The sequence below is a fragment of the Cetorhinus maximus genome, chromosome 26 (assembly GCF_964194155.1).
Source record: "Cetorhinus maximus chromosome 26, sCetMax3.hap1.1, whole genome shotgun sequence".
NCBI classification, from domain to species: Eukaryota; Metazoa; Chordata; class Chondrichthyes; order Lamniformes; family Cetorhinidae; genus Cetorhinus; species Cetorhinus maximus.
The window spans coordinates 22,970,346-22,997,886 of NC_135904.1; the positions used below are offsets into that span (position 1 = coordinate 22,970,346).

General features: G+C 39.9%; 1 protein-coding gene across 5 annotated transcripts in view; it reads right to left on the reverse strand.

The window, feature by feature from the left end:
- The window catches only part of unc13c (unc-13 homolog C (C. elegans)), a 585,292-nt gene that overhangs the window by 535,956 nt on the left and 21,795 nt on the right, over positions 1 to 27,541 (reverse strand). For 4 of the 5 annotated variants that reach the window (XM_078530361.1, XM_078530365.1, XM_078530363.1 and 1 more), the window contains exons 2-3: positions 16,911 to 16,940; positions 2,627 to 2,726 (exon numbers count right to left, since the gene is read on the reverse strand). In XM_078530361.1, coding sequence (XP_078386487.1) covers positions 2,627 to 2,726; positions 16,911 to 16,940 — 130 coding nt within the window. The remainder of the gene's footprint in view (positions 1 to 2,626; positions 2,727 to 16,910; positions 16,941 to 27,541) is intronic. The other variant, XM_078530362.1, reaches the window with a different exon arrangement.

Genomic DNA, 27,541 nt, shown 5'->3' on the forward strand with positions numbered 1-27,541 from the left:
AAATGTTAGTAGGGCAACAATGCTTACAGAAATGATCAGCACACTATACCAAATAAGATGTCTACAGAAGACCCGAAACTTGTAATGAAGTCCCTTGATATCTATCTATCTCTGCAATTAGCACACAACCTAGAGATCAGGTGATCGATTTAAGAATTTTGATCTGATTCTTATATAGCCCTTATACCGCCTGGTAATAAAGCACATCAAGTTAGTATGCAGGTACTGCAAGTGATTAGGAAGGTAAACGGAACGTTGTCATTTATTACAAGAGGAATAGAATATAAAAGTGGGGAAGTTTTACTGCAGCTGTACAGGCCTCAGCGAGACCACATCTGGAGTACTGTGTACAGTTTTGGTCTCCTTACTTGAAAAAAGATACAATGGCTTTAGAAGCAGTTCAAGGAAGGTTCACTTGACACATTCCTGGGATGAAGTGCTTATCTTATGAAGAAAGCTTTAACAGATTAGATCTATATCCATCAGAGTTTAGAAGAATGAGACGTGATCTTATTGAAACGTGGATGATCTAGAGATGACTGGAAAGCGTGGATACCGGGAGGATGTTTCCTCTTGTGGCGAAACAAGAACTTGGGGAAATAGTTTAAGAATAAGGGGTCTCCCTTTCAGGACAGAGAAGAGGAGAATGTATTTCCTCAGAGGGTCATTTGAGTATGGAATTCTCTTCCCCAGAAGGGAATGGAAGCTGGGTCTTTCAATTTATTCAAGGCTCAGTTAAATAGATTTTTGCTCGACAAGGGAGTCAAGGATCATGGGGTGCAGACAGGAAAGTGGAGCTGAGACCACAACCATGGTCTTATTGAATGGTGGAGCGTGCTCCAAGGGCTGAATGACCTACTCCTGTTCCTATGTCCTATGTTCCTATAAGATGCTGGTTTCTGTTTTTGTTTTCAGGAGGTTAATAAACTAGGATGCTGTAAAAGTCTCCAGCCATTCAATTAAAAATCAGGGCTCTCTCACATCAATTTTGTCACCGAGTAACCCAAAAGTGATTTTGAGAAGATTATTAAAATAGGTAACCAAAATGCATTAAAGTGGACATGTCATGTCTGTAATATCTTGTTTGGTCATGTACTTAAAATACACAGTAATATAATTAATATACATCACCACATATTGGTAGTCCACCTTTTTTGTTCAAGTTAATGATGTGGCTAAGACAATATATCTGTAGATTCTGCAATTCTTCCTGGATTTTGAATAATATTCAGGCAAAGAAGCTCTGTGTGCATGTGGCTCACATATTATCAAACTCACTATCTAAATAATAACCTGAAGACAATATTTTACCAAAGGATCTGAAATTGTTAGCATTTGCTGTATAAGTGCTCAGCACTCAAGAGACGTGGTATGGTCTTTTAGAATCAAAGCAAATTGTTGCAGTGAACGCTTCATCTATGACCAAGAAGCCTCGAGAGGGAAAAATGTTTACTAGTCTCCAGAAGGCTTCCGAGGAAACTATACAATGTAAACAATTATAATACATCTTAACAGCAAGTCACTGTAGGCTCATCGGAGCATTACAGAAGGAGAATGTCCAGAATTTTGGCTACAACCTATATTCCAAGTGCACAGTTATGCCCATGCTTTAGCATTGGACTCTGCACTGTTGCCCTGCCAATGCACGTGCCCTGTGGCACCAATCACACAGCTAACCTAAGACTGCATTTGCATAAGAGGTCTTTGCTAAGTGGATAGCATAAGACACTTCAGGTTGTAATGATCTTCAATACCTGTACCACATGCTTCCTTCAACTCTACTCCTTTCTAAGCCAGCAGGTAGTGAAGAATGGCCAGTGGGATAGCCTTGGGCCCTAGTTAAGCACAGCTAACACCCACTGATGGCAGCTGGTTGAACAATTAAAATGTGAATGACTTCAGAAGTGAAACCCAAGGACACCATGAAATAAACAATGAAATCAGCATGCAATTACCAAGAAATCAATACAGCCATTTTTCCAAGGTTTCACAGATTCTCCAAAGTTACCGTAGGGAAGATTGGGTGAAACAATATGGAAATGTTAATCCACACAAGCTTTTAAAATCTAGATTTGACCATCTCCCACCCAGCACTCTCGGTTAAAACCCCATTGCACCGCGTTTATAAAACCTGCTGGAATTAAATGGTACAGTTTTATATCTTTGTGCTGCAGTTTCACTGCCACTTTCCAGTCAAAATTCTTGTGTACATTAGTGCCACGGAGGGCAAGATTATCCAGGAGGATATTTCGTGCTGCTTGGGTTTCACGCTGAGTCAAGTACAAGTGCAGCCTGGTGTGAGGTTGGATTTTTAAAAATTGCAGCATTCTCTTGCCACTTCACCAAACTCCATATTCCACCTTCTAAAAGTCAAATAAAAGCAAAAATTACCCTGGTTCTCCAAATCTTGCAAAGTGGCTACAAGAGGAAGTCTGTGATGCATAGAAGCATCTGCATGTGCAGAGCAACCTTCTGGCAAGCGCAATACAAGTTGCGGCACACAGCATCACTTCAATCTCACCAACCACGTTCATACTTTCCCACCAGAGACCAGTTCTGCAATCTTCACCTTGTGCCGCATACCGATACAATAAGGTGTATTAGCAACAGAACATTTTTAACTTACAACATGTAATCTTGTTCCCAGCAGGGTTCATTTCCTCGTCTGGTCACTGTAGTGCTTCTCAAATTTTGAACCTTCAGAGTTACATATGTATTAAATTTTTCTGGAAAATGAAAAATATTAGTTGCACTACATTGCAAAAGTACGCTCCAGTATGTTATTGCATAACATGTTAAAAAGTTATCAAATCTCCTGTGGTGTGCACAAAAAAAATGAAAGATAAGGGAAGTAACGAAACCAATAATGTTCCCTTTGAGTCAGAGATTGCTAATGCTGAACAGTGGAGACATGGGACAAAAGAATAAAGTTAATGTTTCAGGTCTGTGGCCTTTCATCCGTTTGTCTATCCACAGATGTTGCTTGACCTGCTGAGTATTTCCAGCAGTTTGTCTTATTTCAGACCTCCAGCACCCTCAGTATTTTGCACGAGTGTCACAATGTATCAAATTGGGTTAGAGATGCATGTGATAGTGCTAATACTACCCTGCCCTTTCACCTTACTATATTCAACAACAACTTATGCACCTTTTGTTCCAAGATGGCCCTTTTATCTGTGAACTGTAGGCGTGATACTGGGTTAGTAGAAAGACTGTAGTCATACTCTAATATCTGCTAAACACTTATTTGTTACATCTAAACATGTTACTCCTAGGCATGGAGCTCCAACCTCTGTCTCGAAAGTCTACCACATGACTGACTGTTGTCAGTGCTACATCATCATCCATGTCATACATTAGCACAGCCCACCCATTATCCCTTTAATGTAATGAAAGGCCCATAGGCACTTTACAGGAGAATTATGAAACAAAGCATGACACCAAGCCACAAGGAAATGTTAAGTCAGATGACCAAAAGCTTGGTCAAAGAGGTATCTTAAAGGAGGAAAGCGAGGCGGAGAGGCAGGGAGCGGTAGGAAGGGTGTTCCCAGAGCTTAGTGCCTAGGCAACTGAAGGTGTGGCCACCAGTGGTGCAGCGATTAAAACTGGGAATGCTCATGGAGGCCAGAAATAGAGGTCCACAGATATCTCGGGAAGATTGTAGGGCTGAAGGAGATTGTAGGGAGAGGCAATGTCAATATCATCTTAATTACATTGCTATGGTTTAATGGAAATTACATTGTTGAACAGGTGGTGGGTATTTGTACACCTATAAATGGGGATAACTGGTGGTGTGGAATAGCGTTGACTATGAACTAAGTCAATAAACTCTGTCCAGCAAAAAAAAAAATGCTGCTGTGACTTTGTTTTAACTTCACCAACTGGCGTGGATTCAGTGAACAGGCAAGGCCATGAGGGGATGTGCAAAGAAGGATGAGGATTTGAATTTGAAGAATGAGAACATGCAGATATAGTAACAGTTTCAGCGAGGGCAAAGGCAGATGTGAAATATTAAGTGCATTAAAAACTCCATTTAATATTGCAAAAACATGAGAAGAACTGTACACTTAGGAAAGTTAAACCCATTGATTTTCCTTCATGTTTACTTCTCTTCGTTATAACTTCAAAAAATTTATAACTTAACCAAGACCAGGGAAGCAACTAGGCAGGGTTGCCAGATGGCATTCGTGATACAATGATCAAACTAACAGTAGGGCTGTGGAATGTGTGCTTAGTGGGATTTTTAGAAAGCCTATACACTTTGAAATTTTCAGTGCTTCTATCACTACCCTGCCAAAATCAGTGACGGCAAGGAACTGTGATAATACACAAGACACAATCTCAACCACAAACAAGTCTTAATGCCTTCACAGTTTGATTCGGCAATAAGCTTCCAAAAAAAAAAAGTGTTCCTCGTCCTCTGTTCATCCCATGTATTAGTGTCCAAATCACATCATTCTGCTTGGTCTGTTTCTATTTATATTTTTTCCCCCCAATATGACTTGTTACTTTTCCTTTATTAATTACTCGTAAAATAAGTGTGTTACGTGATCACCCACTGACATAACAGTCATCTCTAGATTAGAGTTATATAAAGGCGAAGCGTGGTGTATAAAATGAAATGTAAAAATTTAAGAGATCAAAACTAAACACAGGATGAACACCAGCCAGTATATTTCAAACAGAAATGATGCTTTGAATACACTTCCATCAATATATTGTGGCTTGTGATAAACGGTTATCGATATGTCATTTGCCTTTATTGGCTGTTGCATGAACTGGGAGGGAAGGACCTGACAATGATGGAAGGTGAGACAGAAAGGCCACTTTATTAAGAATTCAGGTGGTGCATGCGAGTTTACAGATCCAGATGGTGAGGCTGTGATTAGTATATATTTTAGCAATGGCCCCATCAGTTGAAGCGAAATGCTGCACTGTCAAAGATTGACCTGGTTATGTTGACGATACCAAGTTGTCAAGTTACAGAATATGAGTTTTGAGAGCCGTGAAGTTAGCGTTTAGCCGAAGAACACCTGCTCCCCTCGAACTTCAAAATTGACAAGAGGAGCAGGGTGCTAAAAGAATAAAGGCAAGCAAAAGTTATTAAACTTCAAAATTGAGGGAGAAAATAAAGAGAGCAATATTAGAAAGAGAAAACATTCGATTTAAAATTGAAATAGGACCCGAAAACAGAAATGCCCCAAGAGTTCCAATGCTGGATTGTTTTTTTTTTTAGCGATGATAATAAAGAGCTTGCATTTATATAGCGCCTTTCATAATCTCAGGGCATCCCAAAAAGATTTACAGCCAATCAGGTACTTTTGAACTGTAGTCACTGTCTGTAATGCAGGAAATGCAACAGCCAATTTGTGCACAGCAAGATCCCACAAATCAGCAATAAACTAATGGCCAGATAATCTGTTTCAGTGATTGTTGGTTGAGGACCAAACATGCGTCAGAACACTGGGGGGGAACTTCCCTGCTCCTCTTAATAACAGCATTAAAATGCAACAAGCTTGGAATGGATGCCGTAAATGTATTTAATGTCAAAACCAACAACAGTTAAAATTTTAATCATGAGATCGATCACATTTTTAAAAAGCCGTTCAACGGCCATGAAAAGAATTACTGCTCAATTTAATTTGACTTCATTTTAACTTTTAGAAACCAAATGCTCACATTTCTGGAACAATGGTTTTCTGTTCTGCCTTTCAGATTGTGTTATTTTCCAACAAAAAAGTGTTTTATTTGGTCTGAAATCCATACAAGCAAATGCGCTTTAGATATGCTGTGCAGCCAATTGAAGTCAAACATGAATGGATTTGTGCCTTGACAATTAGCAATTTTGACAGTGAGAAAAAAAATTCTGTTTGATTCAAGAACGAGCTAGTCAATTAAGCCTAATAGGATTTACAACCACCCAGTCAATCCTGCCTCTCTCACTGAATTGACAACCATGCCATTGCTATTGAATTGATAACTTGGACGCTAGGTGTCAGCTGTGGCTCAGTTCATAGCACCCTCGCCTTTGAATCAGAGGGTTGTGGGTTCATGTCCCACTCCCGGAAACCAAGAACTGTGATTGTGCTCAAAAGAGTTGCAATCTGTGACTATTGATAACTCGAAAAGAGTATCAGTGCTCATTCCTTAAAAGAAAATGGATCAGGAATGCAGACAACTGAAATTAACAAGGCAAAGTAAATCGTTTTCAGGTCCTCATAGTAGCTCCTCATTGGAGCGTGCACTTTTTGGCCACAGGGTGTCACCAAATCACATTCTCAGAGGTCTAAATTTAGACAGTAAAATAATGAAATCTGGTCGGGGATGCATTTTTGAAAACTATTCTCAAAAGCTCTCTCTTGTAGCCTTACTATCTGAACCTCAAATCAATGATCCAAACTGCTATCCTCTAACTGAAGGAATGTCAACGGTTTCACTGCAACTGCAGATGGGTCCTCCGCAACTTTGCGAAGGGCTCTGGCCAGAATTCCACCTGTTGTTACCTGTGTGCCAGCTCCCTGCTGAATAAATTTATATTAATAAATTTATGATCAGCAATCAATTGTCGGCACTTCCACCAGTACATAACAGTGGCAACAACACAGTACCTCCGCATTAAATTATAGGCGCTAAGGAGTCCAACAGCCAGGATTCAACATGGGAGGGAGCTGCGACTGCAAAGAGTGCCCACCCTCATCACCCTGCCCCTTCAGAACTTTACTAGGTTTTTTTTTAAAAAGGGACAGAAACATAGCAGAATCAAATTTCCCCACTCTCATCCAACTTGAGTCACAAAAGTGCCATCCCCAGCCAAGGAACTTTGAGGTTGCTTTATTTATCATTTTGACTCCAACCATATCCACTGCTACAAGAGGTGGATAATGAATATTGCTGGGAAACAATGCTCTTTGTAAACAGCACCTTGGCATATGTCCTAATCCAACTTTCCACCAAAGGCCTTAGTCTTCAAGTCACAATCTGTGCAGGAGTAACAGTAACGGTGCATTGCTATCTTTGGTTCATAGGAATGAAAGTTTGCTGAATTATATAGAATATAGTCCCCACAGTAGCACCCAAAGATGACCCACAACCCTCAAGAACATCCAAACTGGATGGCCTTCATTTTGCCTGCTTATTAGTTGGTTTCAGAGATGCACATGTATCACTTGCATTACCCCAACATGGCAAATACAGTATGCTACATGTTACATTGCAACAGATGTGATGCGACACCTGCTTTCCTCTGGGCATGATTTGTGTTGATTAAAAAAAATGAGATTTTGGGGAGGGGGGGGAAAATTGTATTTTTCCCCCAACTTACTATCCAAAACAAAAATGAAAATTTAATAAATGAAAATTTCTAAAACTGATGATTATCCCATCTCGCAGGTAATCTAGGACCTGGAATGCAGTTTCTGGACTTTTATCAATCCCACACCAGCCTAAACATGATTACACCACACATTACTGTACTACAACAAATTTACTGAAGCCAGGAAGGATGATGGAATCGAGGTAGCTCAAGCTGATTATTGTCGGTGGTACATGAAACATGATGATTTCGTCCAGGACCATGGAATCAGCTAAGGTTTAGCACATCAATACTGAAAAGGGCCAAGGATAGAATCCTGGGTGCATCCCAGGCATAGAAGCCAAGACCTACTCCACTAAACACTGGCAATACCTAAAGCCATATACTAAGTTACCAATCCTGTACTAGAAGGGAGAAGAAATGCTATTTCTGGACTGACAAGTATCACGGACAGAGGTTTATGTGGCTTATTATTGCCCATGATCAAAGTGTTTTAATGTGTGAGATTAGCATGTTTTCTTACACTCAGTGATTTGTCCCAATTTAAATAATTTCCAGCAGCAAGCTTTTGTGAATTTAAAATTTAACGGATTATTTATTAGCACACACTTGTCCTGAAGGTTCAAATATGACATCTTACACACACACACAAAGATTATATACAGATGAAGAAAAAAAATATCATTACAAGATAGAATTATTCCAGTGTCTTTTGTAGCAGGCCTGTAGTTTCTAGGATAAATTGATGCTTTAGCTGAAGTAGAGGTCTAGTAAGAGCAGAGGATTCCCAGTAAGCTGCAAGGCTTCTTGTAGTTGAATTTCCAAGAGGTCGGCCCTCAGGTGAATTTGAAGTTGGAACAGGTTGGGGGTTGGTGCGGGAGCAGGGGAAAGAGTCTCTGTCCCACTTTCAAGGTATAACTATGTATTACCATGGCTGTGTATTTTCTTGCAGCTGGTTTGTTGGCTTAGATGATATTTCTAATGGTCTCAATCTTAGAACATCTGCTGCTCTTATATTTTAAAAGCAGATAACAAACGTGGCTGCCTTACCCATGTGACCTGTCACAAGTCCAAAGTCCTTTTCCAAATAAGGTTGTGCATTAGATCAGTAAATATCCTGTGTTGTGGCTTTTCACACCGAGTTTCAGACAACCAAAGTCTGTGTGTTTGGGATGAGAAGCCATCACAATATAATGAAAGTTAGATGAGATCTATTTCATATTCATCTAGCACCCATTCAGTTTCAATGTCTCTATTGTCCATGGTCCTTTCTGATAAGGGCCCCTCCTTAACAAAAGGGCTATGTGAATTTCACAAATGGCTGTGACTGTCCATATGTAATTAGACATTTGTCTGAGTTCCAGGGCTGTATAGAGCTACATGCTGCCAAGACACATGATATGCGACAGCCACCTTAAACAGCCTTTGATGTCCACTTTTTTAAATTATAGCTTCAAAGTTTGAGATATCTCCATGCCTGTACTGGGCATGAAGTAAAAGAAAATAAATGATTCTGCCCCAAAAAACTCCTGCAAAACTGGTTTGAACCACCCATCTTGAACTCTTCCTCAGCTTAAAATATGCTGGGATGTAATAACTATGAAAAACATGGAAAATTATGAATTAAATGGCAATTGTTACAATGCCACATTTGAAATTTGTGCAAATCTCTAGAAAAAGACTTCCTAGAGATTACTCCTTTGTCAGAAACCTGGGGTTTAGAGTAGAGTATTTTAAAGGGAGCTACTCAACTGCACATTCGTGTTTGAACGAAGAGCAATAAAGCTAGTAGTAGTGTTGCAGTGTAGAGCAAGGGAGAGCAGAAAGAAGTGGATAGCAGCTCAAGAACAAGAATTGTAAGTCTACTGTAAAATTGAAATTCATATGTTTAGCGTATCCCTAGCACAGGAGAAATTCGTACATGAAAGCTCCCCTTATACAAGATGTACATCAGACATCCAACTGATTGATTCAAATATCTTATCCACAAGAAAGCAAAACACTATTGTTACCAGCTGAATGATCCAAATTTCCCAAAATACTACAGAAGACAAGTTACTCACAAAGGAGATTGTTGCTCCATCAAATTATAATACTTTTGTTAGGTACCTTTCACTTCGGGTGATAATGTTATACGGATAACCACAAGAAATACAAAAGGCAAAAATTATGCAAAACTTTAATTTTTCTTCTTGTAATTACAGTCAAATGGCACATTATAGAAGAAATGGTTTCTTTTCTGTACAACAAAAGAATCTTTAGTTTGATGTAGTTTTAGTTGTTACCGAGAGTGCCAGTACTAAAAATTCAACCAACTTGTGTCAAACACTGTAGCTGTATACTAAACATAAATGCATGTTTTTTTAAGTCTTTGCTGATTTATACAGTATGCTAATAAACTGTATCGGTACAAATCAGCTTCAATATGATTTATTTATTACTGTTTTTAGGCATGTCCATTTGTAAATATTTGTTTTGAGTTGTGCATCCATATCTCAGGCCATTAAAAGCTAAATGCATAATTTAATTTATTCCCCAAAGGCACAAGTGCATATTTCAAATAGAATTAGTCATATTCTGAATAATGTTGATCTGCATCCGCACTTGGCACAATGCTACCAGTTAAATATTGAATGTTTTAAAAATCAATAGGAAGCTCACATTCCAGTTTTAAGACTTTCCTTGCAAAACAAGCTGAATTTACGGCAAGTTTTATCAGCAAAAGACAAATAAAAAGAAAAGCAGGTAACATCTCTTCTTTGCATTTACTTAATGTTACAACAGTTAACAATTTTACTTCATGTGTTTTCTAAAACAAAAAAGTACAGCCTTAATATTCCTAACTACTGAAATGTTGAACAGTTGGAGTACATTGGAATGCTAAACACTTTTTACTGATAGATCCACATTCAAGTAAGGAATGGTACCCACAGGAAACGTAACTTGAGGAATTGTAGATGCCCAGCCAGTCATATTCAGTCCATTAAAATTAGTGGATGGGAGAAGGGGATAATAAGGAACTTGAATTGGCAAAGACTCACAAGGATCAAGAGCTAGTAGGAACAAAACCCATCAGAAACAGTCCCAAAATTAGAGAAAATGTCAATGTAATTATTTGTGCTTGTGAAATCAGTTACTACAAAGCTGATTTTCTAGCAATGCTGGGTGATGACCAGGGATAGGAGTAATGAGTGAAGGGGACTTATTCAGCAACAGGATGTGGACAGCAGAGTTTTGGAGGGCTATAGTAAACGAAAAGTGCAGCCCAGCCAGGAGAACACTAAATTAGTCAACATTGCAAAGGAATTTCAGGAACAGGAGGACGAAGGTACGGCTGGTGGTAGGCAATGTTACAAAGATGGAAGTAAGCAGCCTTTGTGGTGGAGAGGATGTGGGTTGGAATCTTGCTGTTAAATAAAACTTTAAATGTTGCGAACGGCCTGGCTTAGTCTCAAACAGTGGCCACCGATGAGGTAATGGAACAGCAAAGGCCATTTAGCCCCTCAAGACTGTTCTGACATTTAATTAGATCTTGGATGATCTGTAGGTTAACTCCATCTACCTGCCTTTGTTCCATATCACTTGATTTGTTTACCCAACATAAGTCTGTCAATCTCAGTTCTAGATTCCTCCACCTGAAGTACAACTGCAGCATCTCTTCCTCATTTTTTAATTTAAACATCCCTGAGATAAAGGCCAATATCCCATTACCCTTTTTGATTACTTTTTGTACCTATGCACAAATTTTTACTAATTTGTGTACTTGGGCATCTAAAATTCCTTTGATCTTCCACAGCCCCTAGTCTATCACCGTTAAAACAATAATCTTCTCTCTTAAATCCAAGATGGATGATCTCATATTTTCCTTAAATGTCAGCCCACTCATTTTGTCTGCCCAAATCTCTTAGTAATTTCCTGTTCCCACCCACACAACTTACTTTGTCTCCTAACTTAAGTGTTATTTGAAAACGTAGGGATATAATTCTCTAATCTTTTATCAAGACATTAATATAAAAAATGTTGAAACATTGAGACCCCAGTATAGATCCCTTGGGAATATCACTAGTCATATACTGATCAGAGAACATTCCCTTTATTCCTATTCTCTATCTCCTACACACCCACCCCCAACCAATTATGACCCATGCCATAACATCACCTCTAATTTCTGATGTTTCATAACTCTTCAAATAATGGCATGTGATTTTTCATGTCCACCTGAATAGACAGAACCAGTTTAAAATCTCACTGGGAAATGCATGCTGCATTGAAATGCCAATCTAGATTATATGCTAAGCCCTGCAGTGGAAAACAAACCCATAGCTTTCTCACTTCCTGATTCAAAAGGTTATCACTGAGTCATATATTAACACGGTGCTTGGCTGAAGTAGGAAAATTTCATACCAAGTTCAAACTCCAAGGTATAATATCTCCCCAGTTCAGACAGTAAATAAACGTCTGAATCCGGTTATCTATTAAGGACGGATATTACACTTGCTGTGATCCAAGAAAGCTCCAAATACCAAAACTTAGACAGCAAAATGAGAAAAAAAATTATCTAGAACTCAGGTTGGTATGTTTCAAGGATATAGCACACTTCGGCCTGAATTTTCATACAGATGGAGAGGCTCTCCAACTGCACGGAAATGCCAGCAGAAGCCAGAATCTGCAAGCCCAGCTCCCAAACCCAGCATCTGCTATTTTCGCAGGAGGGGGAGTGAGGGCAGGTTCTAAATTGCACATCCATGGTTCACAGAGGCAACTGCCTACATAAATCAGAAGCTGCCTCCACTCGTGTGATTTTCGTGAGGTAGGTGTCTGAAACCTGCGGATTTGATTGGATAGCCAGGGTATCCTTTTGAAGAGGTAAAGTACCATTTTGGATATGGTCCCAGGGCATCTTGGTGGACATGATTGCGCATAAACTCATGGGGAGCTATCAAAGGACCGTCATGGAAGTATAATAATTCTCATAATATTGTGATTTATAACAATTCTCGCAATATTGTGATTTATTGTAAAAGTGGGGTAATAGTGGGGGTTGGATAGTTTCTCTATGTGTGGGGGATTTAGTTTAATTGGAGATAGCTGGCCTAGAGGGGAGTTATCAATAAGCAGCTAGGTTTGAAATGCTAAATACATAAACATGGCTGAAGTTTTAGAACGTGAGGAAAATTTGCATTAATAAATAAATCAGGGTAGTCTGAATTTCAAAGGGGTGGTAGGATATTACACCTAGGTCAGAAGAAGTTAAGCCAGTGTGTTTATTTTTCCCCCAAAGGTTACCAAAGGATAAAATGAGCACTATGAAAAGATTTATATTATGAGAAAGGTAAAGTTCCAAAGACATATTAGAACAATGGAATTTGCATTAAAAAGGGAGAAACACATATAAAAGGAGATGAGGTTGTGTGTCAGGCAGTTGGCATTCTAAGGTCTAACACAAGTGTGAAAAGCCTCCTGTCTGTGAATCACGTTGCTGAGAAAACTCACTTTGAATTAGACTGCCCAGGGTATTGTGTGGTTTTGCCGGCGTCTGCTTAAATCTATTTGTTTTTATTGTTGCCTTGACAGGAGTGTAACTGGAAGCCAGGTTAATTAGGGGTTTTAGGAGTTATTATAGTAGTAATTTGTAGACCCATGTATGTGCTTTTCTTTTGTTTTGTTAATAAACGTTTAATTTAGTTTTCTAAAAAAAAACCTCAAGTCGTGGTAGTCTTATTACTTCTGGATTTAGGGCACACTTCTCGAAATAAAATACAAATTGCAAATTGACCGCGTGATCAAGCTTTCCTCGTGGAGTTGATCTGCCTGGCACACATCTGCCACATCATAACAACAGTCAAAGCCCTTTGGAGCTGCCAAGGATTTAACTCTGCTGGGCTTTAAATTTTTTGAAAAAAATCGGTGCTTGATGTTTCACTCTGTCTGTTGATATAAGCCCGAGGGCAATCATTATAGGATGTGTGCTGTATGACTGATTTTACAACCTAACATTATCACAGTGGGCTGCCTGTTAAGTGAGCAGCTTGACTGGCAGTTCCAAGTGGTTACAGAATAGAGATGTTTGTTTTCATAAGAGATTACTTGAAAGAATTTCAACTTATTAAATATTTGATTTCAAATCAATGAGTGTTTCTTTTTAAGTCGCATCAATAGCCACATAACTTTAATTTTTTTTTAGCATGGCTCATAAGGTTTGCCCATGGTGGATACTAAGTGAGTTGGCATGGAATGGCCAGGACAAAGGGTGTTGGGCATTGGTTAGCATAGAGCTATAAAGGGCTATGGGGATCAATAGGGGTCATAGGCTGCCATGAGTATGAGGGGCATAGGGGGTGGGCAGAAGGTTATAGGTCGACGAGAGAGCAAGCTTTTTTTGTTTTCTTCGTTTTTTCAATAATCGCAACAAAGTGCCAGTGTACAGAGGTAGGACTTCCGCACAACCCGCCTCTGCATCCTGCAGTGTCCACACTCATTCTGGTGGGTAGCGAACCCGGATTCTAATCCAGCCCAACACCACTCACCACCCTGACCCTGGATTGAAAATCCAGGCCTTCATTTAGAAGTGTTAGAAAAACATTGATGCTTCAGTTTCCGTTTACATAGTCATCAAAAACCTCATGTTTGACAATCTTGTTGTGACACATTGCCTATGTAACACATCAAAAATTAAGTCTTTTGTTGACTGATGCGAGAAAAAAATCCAAAAATGCGAGCAAAATATTCCAGTCTCAAGGAATCAGCAGCACAGGTTGTGAGTTTGCTCCATTGAGCAAGCTCTTATTAGCAGATCTTGGAAACCAGATGACACTGAAGTTAAATTAGAAGCTTCTCAATCACCATGATTGTATGGATAGTTGACGAAATGAAGCTAAGAATTGAGGGCAAATGGATTAGACTCATCCAAGACTGTTCTTTCATACTGCCCAGCAGCTGGTTTTCAAACAGTATTGACAGAAAATAGAAAGAAGGTTGTTTGTATCCCCACTACCTCAGATTAAAAGTGCTTGGCACGCAGGGCTGCAGATAGAAGATCACACTGACTTGCAACATCTGTCATGCATTTTCTTTTTACAAGTTCTTCCCTCGTTTGCCCTCTTGTTAATTTTTGGCTTCCATGTTTCAGACCGGTGTCTTTGCCCTATCTTCCAACGTGCCAGAGACATGGACAGAAGTTTTACTGACCTAACCCGCAAGGAGGGGGTTGCTCAGAAGGTCGGGGGAAACTCACAATTCGTTATTTCTCCACACGGTGTGGAGATTTAACTTCACAATGTGTTTCAGACATTGAAGATTGATTAAAACAAAAAACTACTGCGGATGCTGGAAATCCAAAACAAAAACAGGATTACCTGGAAAAACTCAGCAGGTCTGGCGGCATCGGCGGAGAAGAAAAGAGTTGACGTTTCGAGTCCTCATGACCCTTCAGCAGAACTGAGTAAAGTTAGGAGAGGGGTGAAATATAAGCTGGTTTAAGGTGGGGGGGGTGGTGGGGTGGGGGGAGAGAAGTAGGGGGGAAGTGATGCCCAACGCAAACTGGAGGAACAGCACCTCATCTTCCGACTAGGCACTTTACAGCCTTCCGGACTGAATATTGAATTCAACAACTTTAGATCTTGAACTCCCCCTTCCCCCATCCCCACCCCCATTTCCATTTCTTCCCCCTCCCTTTTGTTTTTTCCAATAATTTATATAGATTTTTCTTTTCCCACCTATTTCCATTATTTTTAAATCTATAACTGTAATGCCCTGTCAGTCTTTCCACCCCACCCCCACTAGAGCTGTACCTTGAGTGTCCTGCCATCCATTCTTAATTAGCACATTCTCTTAGATAATATCACCACCTTTTACACGTCTTTGTTCCTTTGTCTGTGACATCTTTTGATTATCTGCTCCTATCACTGCTTGCTTGTCCCTACAATCACCCCACCCCCCCCAACTTCTCTCCCCCCACCCCACCACCCCCCCCCCACCTTAAATCAGCTTATATTTCACCCCTCTCCTAACTTACTCAGTGAAGATTGATTCCCTGCTTGGAGGCCAGCCTGATTGTTCTGGGCCTCCAACCAGGCAGGAAATCTATCACTGACAGCCATAGCAGTAGGTTAAGTCCTTGCAGGGGGTGGGGATGTGGGGGTTGATGGGCGATTTTGGGAGCTACTGATCCCAGGGCAGGGAGTTGGGGACCTCACAGTTGGGGGAAATTGATCCCTGGGTGTTGATGATGAATCAGGGCCTAATAGGGGGACAGAAGCAGCTTATAGAAAATCATGGGAAAGGTCATTGTGGGTGGGGTGGATGCCTCTATCTCAGAAGTTCCTCAAGCAGGCACATGGATGCAGGAGGTAGTTGAGAAAGCACTTAACTCTGGAATCCACCAAGTCCCCACCTTGAGACCTGGCGACAGGAGTTAAAATTCAAAAGCTGCATGACTGTCAGGAAGATATAATAATGTTATTGGAATTTGTACGTGCGTGTGTACATGCGTCTTAATTGGATTAAAGGAAGCTGGTCTGATGGCTTTGATGTATTAGATGATGAGCTTGGTTTGAAATGTTAAGTAGGTAAACGTGGGGGAAGTTTCGAATGCAAGGTGTAAAAGGGCATTTGCAACTTTAAATAAACCAGACTAGCTTGGATTTAAGGAGAGGGAGTGAAATGTGTCACCTAACCAGGTTCAGAAACAGTGTGTTTATTTTTCCCCAAATATTACTTGTAAAATTGGCACTATGATAATTTTTTATGATCAAGGAAGTAAAGTCCAAAGACAGAGTGAAACAATGGGAATTTGCATTCAAAGAGGAAAATACGTATGAAGGAGAGAAGGCTGTGTGTAAAAGCAGGAATTTTAACATCTAACAAGTGTGAAAAGCCTTCAGCATCTACACCTCAAGCTGCTGTCTAAAATGAACTGTAGTTAAGGAAACTCACTTTGAATTGGATTTTTCAGGGTGCCATGCCTGGGTCTTTTAAATCAGTGTGTCTTACTGTTGCCTTAACAGAGGTGTGACTGGCAGTCAGATTAATTAGGGGATTTAAAAGTTATTGTAGTAGTAATTTGCAGAAATATGTATGTGCTTAAAATCATTTCTCTTATTAATAAATGTTTAATCTAGTTTTGTAAAAACCTATAAGACTCGGTGGTCTTATTACTACTGAATTCAAAGCCCGCATCTCGAAACATACAAATTGAAAAACAGTTGTTGCAGTTGTCTCACGTTTCCCACTAGGATTTGAACAACTTGGCTTTTACCATTGGCTGTGCCATAACAATGACGATGAGGCTCACAGCCTCATTATCATAAATAAAGCTGCATCCTGCCTTCTGTGAGTGGGTTGATCACCAACCCACCTTTGCGTTCTGTTCAAGGTGGAAATTCAGGCTGGGGTCAGGAAACAAAGTTGAAACTTTTAACCCCTGGAAGTGATCCAGAGCCAAATACACCTTTCTGTTTTTTGAAAAAAAGTTAAATTCAGCCCATTATTTACACTTGTCCAGGTATCTTGGTGAAAGTATAATTAAACCAAGGAACACACTGTATGTAAATCGAATGCAATACTTCATCAGGAAAGATGAGAAAAGTAAATGTCTTACCTGACGGTCCGTGTAGTTTCCCTCTTTTAACTAGACAAATGTAAAAAAGGTAAAAATGGGTGTCAGTACAGTTTAAACACACATCAAATATGCATGTAGATTTGTCATTGTACATTCATTCTAAATCACTACATAATAAAGTAGCACATTTCATTAGGTAACTATAATCCAGATTTGAATTGTACATTGATGGAATAAAAGAGCTTTCAAACGCAGCTGATGAAAGAAATAGAAAGGCTCTAAATGGTGCAATAGGGATCAAAATGGTTCAATAAAATCAGAATGGAATTGAGGGGCCTTTGCACAGTGTTAAACATTATATACACTAAGTGCCACTGACCTCCCTTAACTTGGGATGGCACGTACAAAATTGTTTTCCAGCTGGCCTTCAGGATTTAATATAAAATGGTTGAAGAGATATCTTTAGTAATTTTGTGAATTCTGAATAATGGCTACTTAAGATAGGCGAATTTACACCAGAAATTAAGAATCAAAAAGGCATGAATTTTATGTTTCAAAGAAATTATCAGCAAGGTGAGAATGAATCATAAAAATAGAGACAGGAAAGGCAATGTTCCACCTGCATTTTGTTGACTGACAACTTAACCTAGTCACGGAAATGTGCAAACCGTATTTGGCCAAAAAAAAAAAGGCATTTCAGTGACCATTTTACTATACAGCTGGATAGTTCACAATTGAAAAATTTATTTGGTTCCAAGAAATTGTACAAAGGCAAATATAAAAGAGGTGTTTTTTTCTCTTTTACTTAATAAACCTACTCACAAACTTAAAGGAAAAAGTTGCAATTGGAGATGACCAGTTAACATAGAAGCAATGTCATGCAAACAAGTTGGTAACATACTGCGATTAGCTCTGACGTCAGAGATGGTAGATTTGATAGGTCACCTTTTAATTTACACCCCAAAGTTCTATCTCGATACTTATTATTACTTATTTGATTGAAGGGAAGAGGGTAAGGAAAAAATACAAGCAGGATTCTTCATCCTGATTTCACCATTAGTGGCGTTTGCTCAAGGCTAATCTGAGATATTCGACTGTGCACAAATACTTTAATCAACGCTCACACATGAGCCATGGGCCTTGCTTGAAAAAAACTTGGAAATGTGCCTTTGCCAGGAATCAACACTCAGATGAGATGCAGGGGAAGGGTGGCAGAGAAACAAACCATGTTAAAAAATGCTCCTTTAAAGCACAGATCCATAGCCAACTGTATGATAGTGACTTTTTTTAAAATTTCCAAGCCTTAATAATTGCCATTGAAAGGGTTCCTGGGATGAGAAGATTGACCTATTAGGAAAGATTAAGTAGACTAGGCCTATACTCCCTTGAATTTAGATGAAAATTGAAACAAAATTCTGAAGGGGCTTTTTTTTTTCCCCCATTCGTTCATGGGGTGGGGGCATCGCTGGCTAGGCCAGCATTTATTTCCCATCCCTAATTGCCCTTGTTCAGAGGGCATTTTAAGAGTCAACCACATTGCTGTGGGTCTGGAGTCACATGTAGGCCAGACCAGGTAAGGACAAAAGATTTCCTTCCCTAAAGGACATGAGTGAACCAGATGGGATTTTACAACAATTGACAATGGTTTCATGGTTATCAGACTTTTAATTCCAGATTTTTATTGAATTCGAATGTTACCGTCTGTCGTAGTAAGATTTGAACCCTGTTCCCCAGAGCATTACCCTGGGTCACGAGAATACCAGCCCAGCAACAGTACCACTATGCCACTGTTTCCCTCTTGACAGGGTAGATGCTGAGAAAATGATTCTCCGCCTTGGGGAACCTAGAACACGGGGGACACAGTTTCAGAATGAGGGGTCGGCTAGTCAAGGCTGAGGTAAAGAGAAATTTTTTCAAAGGGTTGTGAACCTTTGGGCATCAGCAGCTCTCTGGGGTAGAGAATTCCAGTCATTGAGTTTATTCTAGATAATATTTTGGGCACTAAGGATGAAATTGAGGTGGAAGGTCAACCATGATCGTGAAGAAAGGCGAAGCAGGATCGTAGGACCAAATAGCCTACTCCTGTTCCTATTTCTAATGTTCTTGTGAAATCAATTTCATTTGTATCCATATGTGGATAGCTCAGTATCTGATATTGCAGTATCATGAAAAGTTCCCCTGCTGCGTTGTCAGAGATTGTTGCTTCAACTTCCAAGACTTAAAAAAAAATCAAAGTTAACTGGTCATTCAACTCTGTTGTTCTTAGCATCTGTTTAATGCAAAATGGGTGCCACATTTGACCACGGAATGATCCCCATGTTTCTGAGATATGTCTTAAAGTTGCCATTTGAAACCACATCTACATAAATGGTATTAGCTGGTTAATTACAAAATATCTTTTGGATGACTTGGTGACTGCTGAGAAGTCCTGCACTCAGAATGCTGGTTTTGTATCATGAGCTGTTGGTCAAATCAAACACTAACTGAATTCCACCGCAGTATATTTCTAATCCCCATGCCAGTCACATTTGTCATATCTTAGCCATCTTGTGCCAAATTATGTCTAATTAATTTGTGAACTCCTTTATCTGAGAATCTAATCTTGTTGGATTAGCACACAAATAACCTGCTATTGTGAATCACTTACTTTTCAGACAATTACCAACTACAATTTCAGTGGTGTGTTATTTGGAGATTTGTTTCAGAGCACAGAAACAAGAGTAAGCTATTCAGGTGGTAGAGCTAAGTGTCATCAGCAGATAGGAACAGGAACCCATTCAGACCCGGTTCAGCCATTCAATTAGATCCTGGCTGATCTACAGCTTAACTTCATCTACCTTCATTGGTTCTGCAATCCTTTATTCCCTTTTGTAACCAAAATCGATCAATCTCAGGTTTTGAAATTTTCTATTGGCAGAACCTGAAAAGCTTTTAGGGAAAAAAAGAGTTGTTTCTTCCATTCCTTTGCAGGAAAATGTGCTTTCTGATCTCATCCCCAAATGACAGTGTTCTAATTTTAAGGCTGTGTCCCCTTGTCCTGGACTCTCCTACCAAAGGAAATAGTTTTTCTCTGCCTTCTCTATCCAATTCTTAAACACCTCAATTACATCATCACTCTCTGGACTGGACAGTTGAGTGCTCGGCCTCTGACCCCGTCATTGTCCAGGAGCTGCAGTATGAACTGCCAATTAAACTGGACCATGCTTTGAGGAGAAAGTCCATGGCAATTAAACCCTGCTGTTGTCTTATGAATAAGGTCACATCAGCAGAACGGGTCTGGATAGGTTTGCATTGCCTCAAGTAAAAATTGGCAGCATTCCACAGACATCCCACCACAGCTGCTCTCCCACACCTCGCTTCCCCACCAACCCAGCTTTATAACTTGAAACTCTTTCGAGTTATCAACAGTCACAGATTGCAACTCTTTCGAGTACAATCACAGTTCTTGGTTTCCGGGAGTGGGACATGAACCCACAACCCTCTGATTCAAAGGCGAGGGTGCTATGAACTGAGCCACAGCTGACACCTCCAACCCAGCTTTATGTTGCAGATAGGATTTTTAAATCTAAATGAGGTCAATCGAGAAGTAAACACCACAATATAATTCATACCCAGATATTGCCTGACAAGGTGCTGAATATCCCAAAATAAAATCTTGTTGGTCAACAGCTCTATTCATTTAAATCTGAAATGTAATGGTCTGACAAGGTGGCATTTACTGCCTTTCAGAGAACATTGTGGGGCTTCCATGTGAACTCCAGTGCAATATGCTACAGCTGAAGAGTAATTGTTAGTCATATGGCACTCTATCCCACTCGAGGCACACACTTTGGTTCATTAGTGGCTCAGCCTGTCTATAGAAACTGTATTTCTGACTTGAGCACAAGTTAAAAGTATTGAGAGAAAACCCAAGCTGTAACATCTTACTCTCATGCCAGGTAATTTTAAACGAAATATTTATTTTAAAAAGTTCACTTACATGCCAAAAAGCGTAACACTGGAAAGCTAATTGGCATCCTGTTATTCATGCTCAACTAGGATCCCTTCCAACATTACGCCTTCCACAACCTAAACAGATTGGCCAATATGATCTCCATTTGTTCTGATTGTCAACCCCTCAATCAGCAGCTGCAGATGTGTTTAGACAAAGTTTATTTATGGAATCTTTCCAAATTTCAGGCCTTGACAATATGAATCTTATCAGTTTGGGAGAAAATATTGAAATTGTTTCTTACATACTAGAGTTCTTCCTTCAGGCCAGACTCTTTCCCTCCCCCACATGAGACATAAATTTGTTCCAATTGCAATTAATTTCCGTCCATTTCTGTCAAGCATAATCAGTCTCAAAACATGGAAAGGCTTCCCTCTCATTCTATAATCATTACCTTAAGTATAAAATACAGTGGACAAATGTTCAATAGTTCACTGAATTAAATCAACCACATCACGTATGCTGTTGCTGCTGCTGGTTCATTTTCTTTTTTTTGCTATGCTTTATGGTTTCCCTGTGTTCTTTACAAAGGCTTTTTCAATCACTGTAATTGCAATACTTATTCATGGTATCCACCCTTAATTAAGTTAAGATGCACTTAGCTGCTTAGAGTGCACTCTGCTTCCTCATGGTCCATCAACACTTGCGTCTTTCACTCCATAAATCTTAGCTGAACAAATGAGTGAATTAGCATTGGTTTCATCTAACAGAAAGCAAGAGCGAAAATAAAGTTTGTTCTGCCGTGTTACTTCATTACATTTAGTATTTAGCTTTAACAGGTTGATTTAGAAACTTTAGAATATAATTTCGTTGAACGATAAAAACTGCTATATTCTTTCAAGTGAAGCATTGCAACACTGTTATGAGGCTGCAGGTGATGCGTGCTAGGCGGACCAAATCCACAAGGATCACACGGTCACAACAATTTTGCAATTTGTATTTTATTTCGAGATGCATGCCCTGAATTCAGTAGTAACAAGTCTACCAAGACTCTAAGTTAGAGTTGTAAAAAAAACCTCTAAACATTTAAGAAAAAAATTTCAAGCACATCCATAGGTCTACAAATTACTACTGTACTATAATAACTCCTAAAACCCCTAGTTAATCTGGCTTCCAGTTACACCCCCGTTAAGGCAACAGTAAACAAAATAATTAGATTTTAAATACATCCCAGCCAGTTAACAATACCCTAGACAGTTGATTTCAAAATTTCCCCAGTTTTTGTAGACAGCATCTTAGTGCACAACTGCTGGAGGCTTTTCACACTTCTGGTATATCTTAAAATGCCCCTCTGACACACACAGCCTCATTTGCCTTTACACATGTTTCTCTCTTTTAACGTAAATTCCATTGCTCCTATATGTCTTTGGAACTTAACCTTTCTCATAATATAAATCTATTCATTGGTGCTAATATTGTCAGTAACCTTTGGGAAAAATAAACACACTGCTTGGCCTAGCTTCTCTGGCATCCTACCATCTCTTTGAAATTTAAACTACCCTGATTTATTTAAAAATGCAAATTCTCCTCACCTCACATTCTAAGACTTCAGCCATGTTTACGTATTTAGCATTTTAAACCTAGTTTCTATTGAGTAGTCAAAACCTCCAGACCAACTGTCTGATTCAATTAAATCACATGCACAAACTATCCAAACCCCACTATTAATCTTTTACAATAAGTCACAATATTATGAGAATTATTATACTTTCGTGACAAACACAAGGCTGAAGCATTTACAAGCATATTCAGCTAGAAGCGCTGAATGATGAACAATCTTGGCCTCCTCCTGAGATTCCCACCATCACAGATGCCGGTCTTCAGCTAATTCAATTCGCGTGATATCAAGAAATGGCTCAAGACACTGGATACAGCAAAGGCAATAGCCCCAACAACATCTCAGCTGAAGACTAATGATCTCAAAGTAACTGTGTCTCTAGCTAAGCCACTCCAGCACAGCTACAACACTGGGCATCTAACTGACAAAGTGGGAAAACGTCCATGGGTATCCTGTGCACAAAAAGTAGAACAAATTCAATCTGGCCAAATACCACCCCATGAGCTAAGTGATGAAAGGTGTCGCTGACAGTACTATCTAACAGCATTTAGTCATTAATGGCCTGTTCATTTTTGCTCATTTTTGAATCCACCAGGATCACTCTGGCTGCGATGTCATTATAGCCTTGGCCAAACCATGGACTGAGACAAATTCCAAAAGTGAGTGTGACTGGCCTTGACAAAAGGGCAGCATTTGACTGAGTGTGGCATCTAAGAACCCTAATAAAATTTAGTTCAATGGGAATCAGAAGGAAAACTCTCCACTGGCTGGACTCATAGCTGGTACAAATGATGATGATTGTGGTTGCTGAAAGCTAATCATCTCAACATAAATGCCAGTCTTCAGCCAAATTCAATTCACTCCACATCACATTAAAAAACGGCTCAGTGGACTGAATACAGAAAAGGCTATGACCCCAACAACCTCCTGGCTCCCGCAATAGCCAGATCTCTAGCCAAGCAGTTCCGGTATAGATGTAACACAGGCATCTACCCAATGTAGAAAATTGCTGGGGTATGTCCTGGGCAGAAAAAGCAGGACATATATTCAAAAACTGAGGTGACAGTGACCTGACAAGAAGGCAACATTTGGTCAAGTGTGATGTCAAACAGCCAGAGTCAAATTTAAGTCAATGGATATCAGAGGGCAAACTCTCCACTGATTGGAATCACACAGAGCACAAAGAAAGATGATTGTGGTTGTTGGAAGACAATCATCTCAGCCCCAGGACTTTGCTACAGAACTTCCCTCAGGGTAGTGTCCTGGGCCCAACCATCTTCAACTGCTTCATCAGTGACCTTCCCTCCATCATGAGGTCAGGAGTAAAATGTTCACTGATGACTGTGCAGTGTTCAGTTCCATTCACAACTCCTCAGATACTAAAACAATCCCTGCCCACCTGCAACAAAGCCTGGATAACATTCAAACTTGAGTTGCTAAAAGACAAGTGACATTCGCACCACACAAGTGCCAGGCAATGAGCACCTCCAATAAGATAAGAGACTAGCCTCAACTCCTTGACATTCAACAGCATTACCATTGCCAAAGCCCCACCATCAACTTCCTGAGGGTTACCATTGACCAGAAACTTAACTGGACCAGCCATATAAATACAATGTCCATAAGGCAGGTCAGAGTCTGGGAATTCGGTATGAAGCAACTCACCTTCCAGTTCCTCAAAGCCTCCCCCCAGCCCCATCTACCAAAGGCATAAATCAGGGATGCGATGGAATACTCTCCACTTGCCTGAATGAGTGCAGCGCCAACAACAACCATGAGGCTCAACATGATCCAGGACAAAGCAACCAGTTTCACTGGTACCTTAGCCACACCCCCAAACATTTGCTTCCTCCACCACCAGCACACTACAGCAGCAGCACATGCTATCTACAAGGTGCACTGCAGCAATTCGCCAAGGTTTCTTCAGCAGCACCTGCCAAACCCACAACCTTTATTGCTTAGACGGACAGGGCAGCAGATGCATGGGAACACCACCACTTGCAACTTCCACTCCAAGTTGCACACCATCTTGACCTAGAACGATATCGCCACTCCATAATCACTGGGTCAAAATCCCAGAGCTCCCTTGCTAACAGCACTGTGGGTATAGCTATACAACATGGACTGCAGTGACTCAAGGAAGCAGCTCACAACAACCTTCAAGGACACTTAAGGGTAGACAACAAATGCTGCATGTTAGCAATGCCCAGATCTCAAGAATAAATGAAAAAAAAAAATTCACAGGGCCTATCCTTTTAAAATTCTAACAGGAGTTCTGGATAGCATAGCTGAGTTCAACTAATAATCCAGCTGAATTCAAATGGAAGTTGTTCCTTTTATGGTGTTTTGCAATAGTGGCAGTATCTGGATCCACTACCTTGAGTAAGGTACTGTAAGCAGTTGTCAGTACTCATGTTGAATTTTGTTTTAGAAGTTCAGCACTTCATTTATAAATGATTCAAATGTGCAACTTCATCACAGAATGTCTACCTAAATCACCATAATTTGAAGTAAAGAACAAATAACGAATTAGGTTATGTGTCATTTTATTCATTCAAATTAAAAATAACCTGCTTTGGTTTAAGAACTGACAAACACGTAATTTGCATTTGTTTTTTATCCAGCAATGCTCTTTTACTGTAAAACTAATAAAACAAATAATCCATCATCACATGAAGTTAAGCAAATATCCTCACATTCTCTTGAAGTGCATGAACAATCCATTGCAGGTTTACACTGTGACATCACCACCAAGCGCTTCTGTTCATTTTTCCTAATGGAAAACAGGAAGACAACGATCTCTTCCTTCAACCAGCCATCTCTTCCTTCAACTACACAGCTTTTCCCAACCCACCATTCATTCTATTCAAAATCCAAAATAACAATTTAAGTTCACATCCATAGCAACTGCTTATGGGATGTATGAAATGAACCATGAAACTTATTAAATCTTATGGCATGCCCATCTAACATATTCAATGACAAATTGAAGCAGTCTTCAAAAGGTCATCCATATTACTTCCTCAATGAAACTAGGCTGATCTATGGGTACAATTGTTTTCTTTTTTTTTTTAAAAAGGGGGTAATAGCATATTTCTAATACAGATAGTAAGCAATGTTTTCTGGAATTCAACCAGCTCTCAAAGATGTCCATCATTATAAGCTTTTTTTCAAAAACTATATCTTTCCATTTACAATAGTATGTAGACATCCCTTGTCCCAAAGGCAAGTGAAACTCACGATTATACATCAACATTTTCTAACTGGGGCCATTAATTAAATGTTCTGTGCTCAGATTCTGGACTGTGCCTGGAGCTGGGAGATCGCCAATAAGTGAGGCAGGTAACTCTTAACGGCTGCAGCTGCAATTTAAAAAGGGGCCATCATGAATTGCTGCAGTACATTTCAGTGCAATGTTGAATGAGTGCTGCATTGACAGAGGTTCTGTTTTCAAATAAAATGGCATTTGTCTGTTCAAGGGGATGTCATTGATCCCGGAGCACTATTTGAATAGGCGGAGAGTTCCGCCAATATCCTAGGCAACAGTTATCACTCAACCAACACTATTAAAACTGTTGAACTGGTCATATCTCATTTATAGTTTGTGGGACCTTGTTGTATACAATTTGGCTACCACATGTGCCTATTAACAACAATGACATATGCAAAAGGACACATTTTGCATACAGACATGTAAATGAAGCTAATAGGAAGAACTATTTTGAATTTAGGATGAATTCTGTGTCAGGATCTAACAGATGAGAGAAGTGGCGAGCTGGATTTTATAATATTGGATAGTCTTTAAGTAAACTTGATGAGGGTATTCATTTTTATTACACACTGCTTCTAGGACTTTTGGATGGTGGACACTCTCTATTGACTCTTCCTGCCAAGTAGCTTAGGTAGGAAATTGTCTTGGCACACCAAAGGCAGCAACTTTTCTGTACATCCTGAAAAAGATGTCCAAAGGCAATCAATTAGCTGGGAAGTGCTTTGGGACATCAAGGATATAAATGATACTGCATAAATACAAATTCATTTGTTCTTTCTATTACACAAAAAAATGACTGCAGCAGGTAGCAAGTCTGCTCCATTTTCTGAAGATTCTTTGGACATCTTTTTCAGGATGTGCAGAAAAGTAGGGTTGGCTTCTGTAGTAACTGTAGCTTAACAGAATGTAGTTACTGTAGGGTTAAGACTTATTGCGTTGTGTAGTAACACGTGACAGTGTGAACGAGTCAGCTCTAAGCACATGGAACCTTAGAGTGGGGATCCTCCTTCTAGTTGTGGAGCTTGATGGAAGCATGTAACTGCTGCAACGGCCTATAAATAAAGTTCGGTGTTTCTAATGAGAAACTGGTCTAGAAAATCAAGTCCATAACAACCTGGCGAAGAGGATAAAATCGGGTCCAGCATTGTCCCTCACCCAGCAACCGTGAGTATCTTGTTTAAACAGAAGAAAAGGAAGATGTACTTACCAGGTATGCTACATTTTAGCAGGTTTAACCCCTTCAAACTATCCACAGAGGATTGGTGTCAATGTTTAGAATGCCTCGGGTCCTATTTCCAGGAAAATGAAATAACGAGGGAGGAAAAGAGGGCAATTCTCCTAAGTGTTTGTGGGAGTAAAACCTATAATTTAATCCAAAGCCTGACAGCCCCGGACACCAATTCGAAGACCTTCGGTGATTTGGTAGACCTCATTAATGGACACTTTCAACCCATACCCTCAGTCACCATGCAGAGGTTCAGGTTCAATTTGAGGGTTAGAGCCCTGTGGGAGACCATTGCTCCATGTGGCAAAATTGAAACAACTGACCAAACACTGATTTTGGGGAGACCCTAAGCAATATGCTCAGGGATCATTTGGTCTGCGGTGTGCAAAATGATGCCATTCAATGATGATTATTAGCTGAAGCAAACCTCAATTTTAAAAAAGCATTGGCAATAGCACTCACGATGGAGAGCACCAAATGAGACATGCAGGCTATACAAGGTGCACAAAACGGCACTGTTTTCCAGTTGGGGCGGAAATGGACAGCCGGGTGTGGCGTGAAAAGCTGGGACTCCGCTGCAAAGCGGGAGACAGTCCCCACTACCTGATAATTTAAAATAAATACA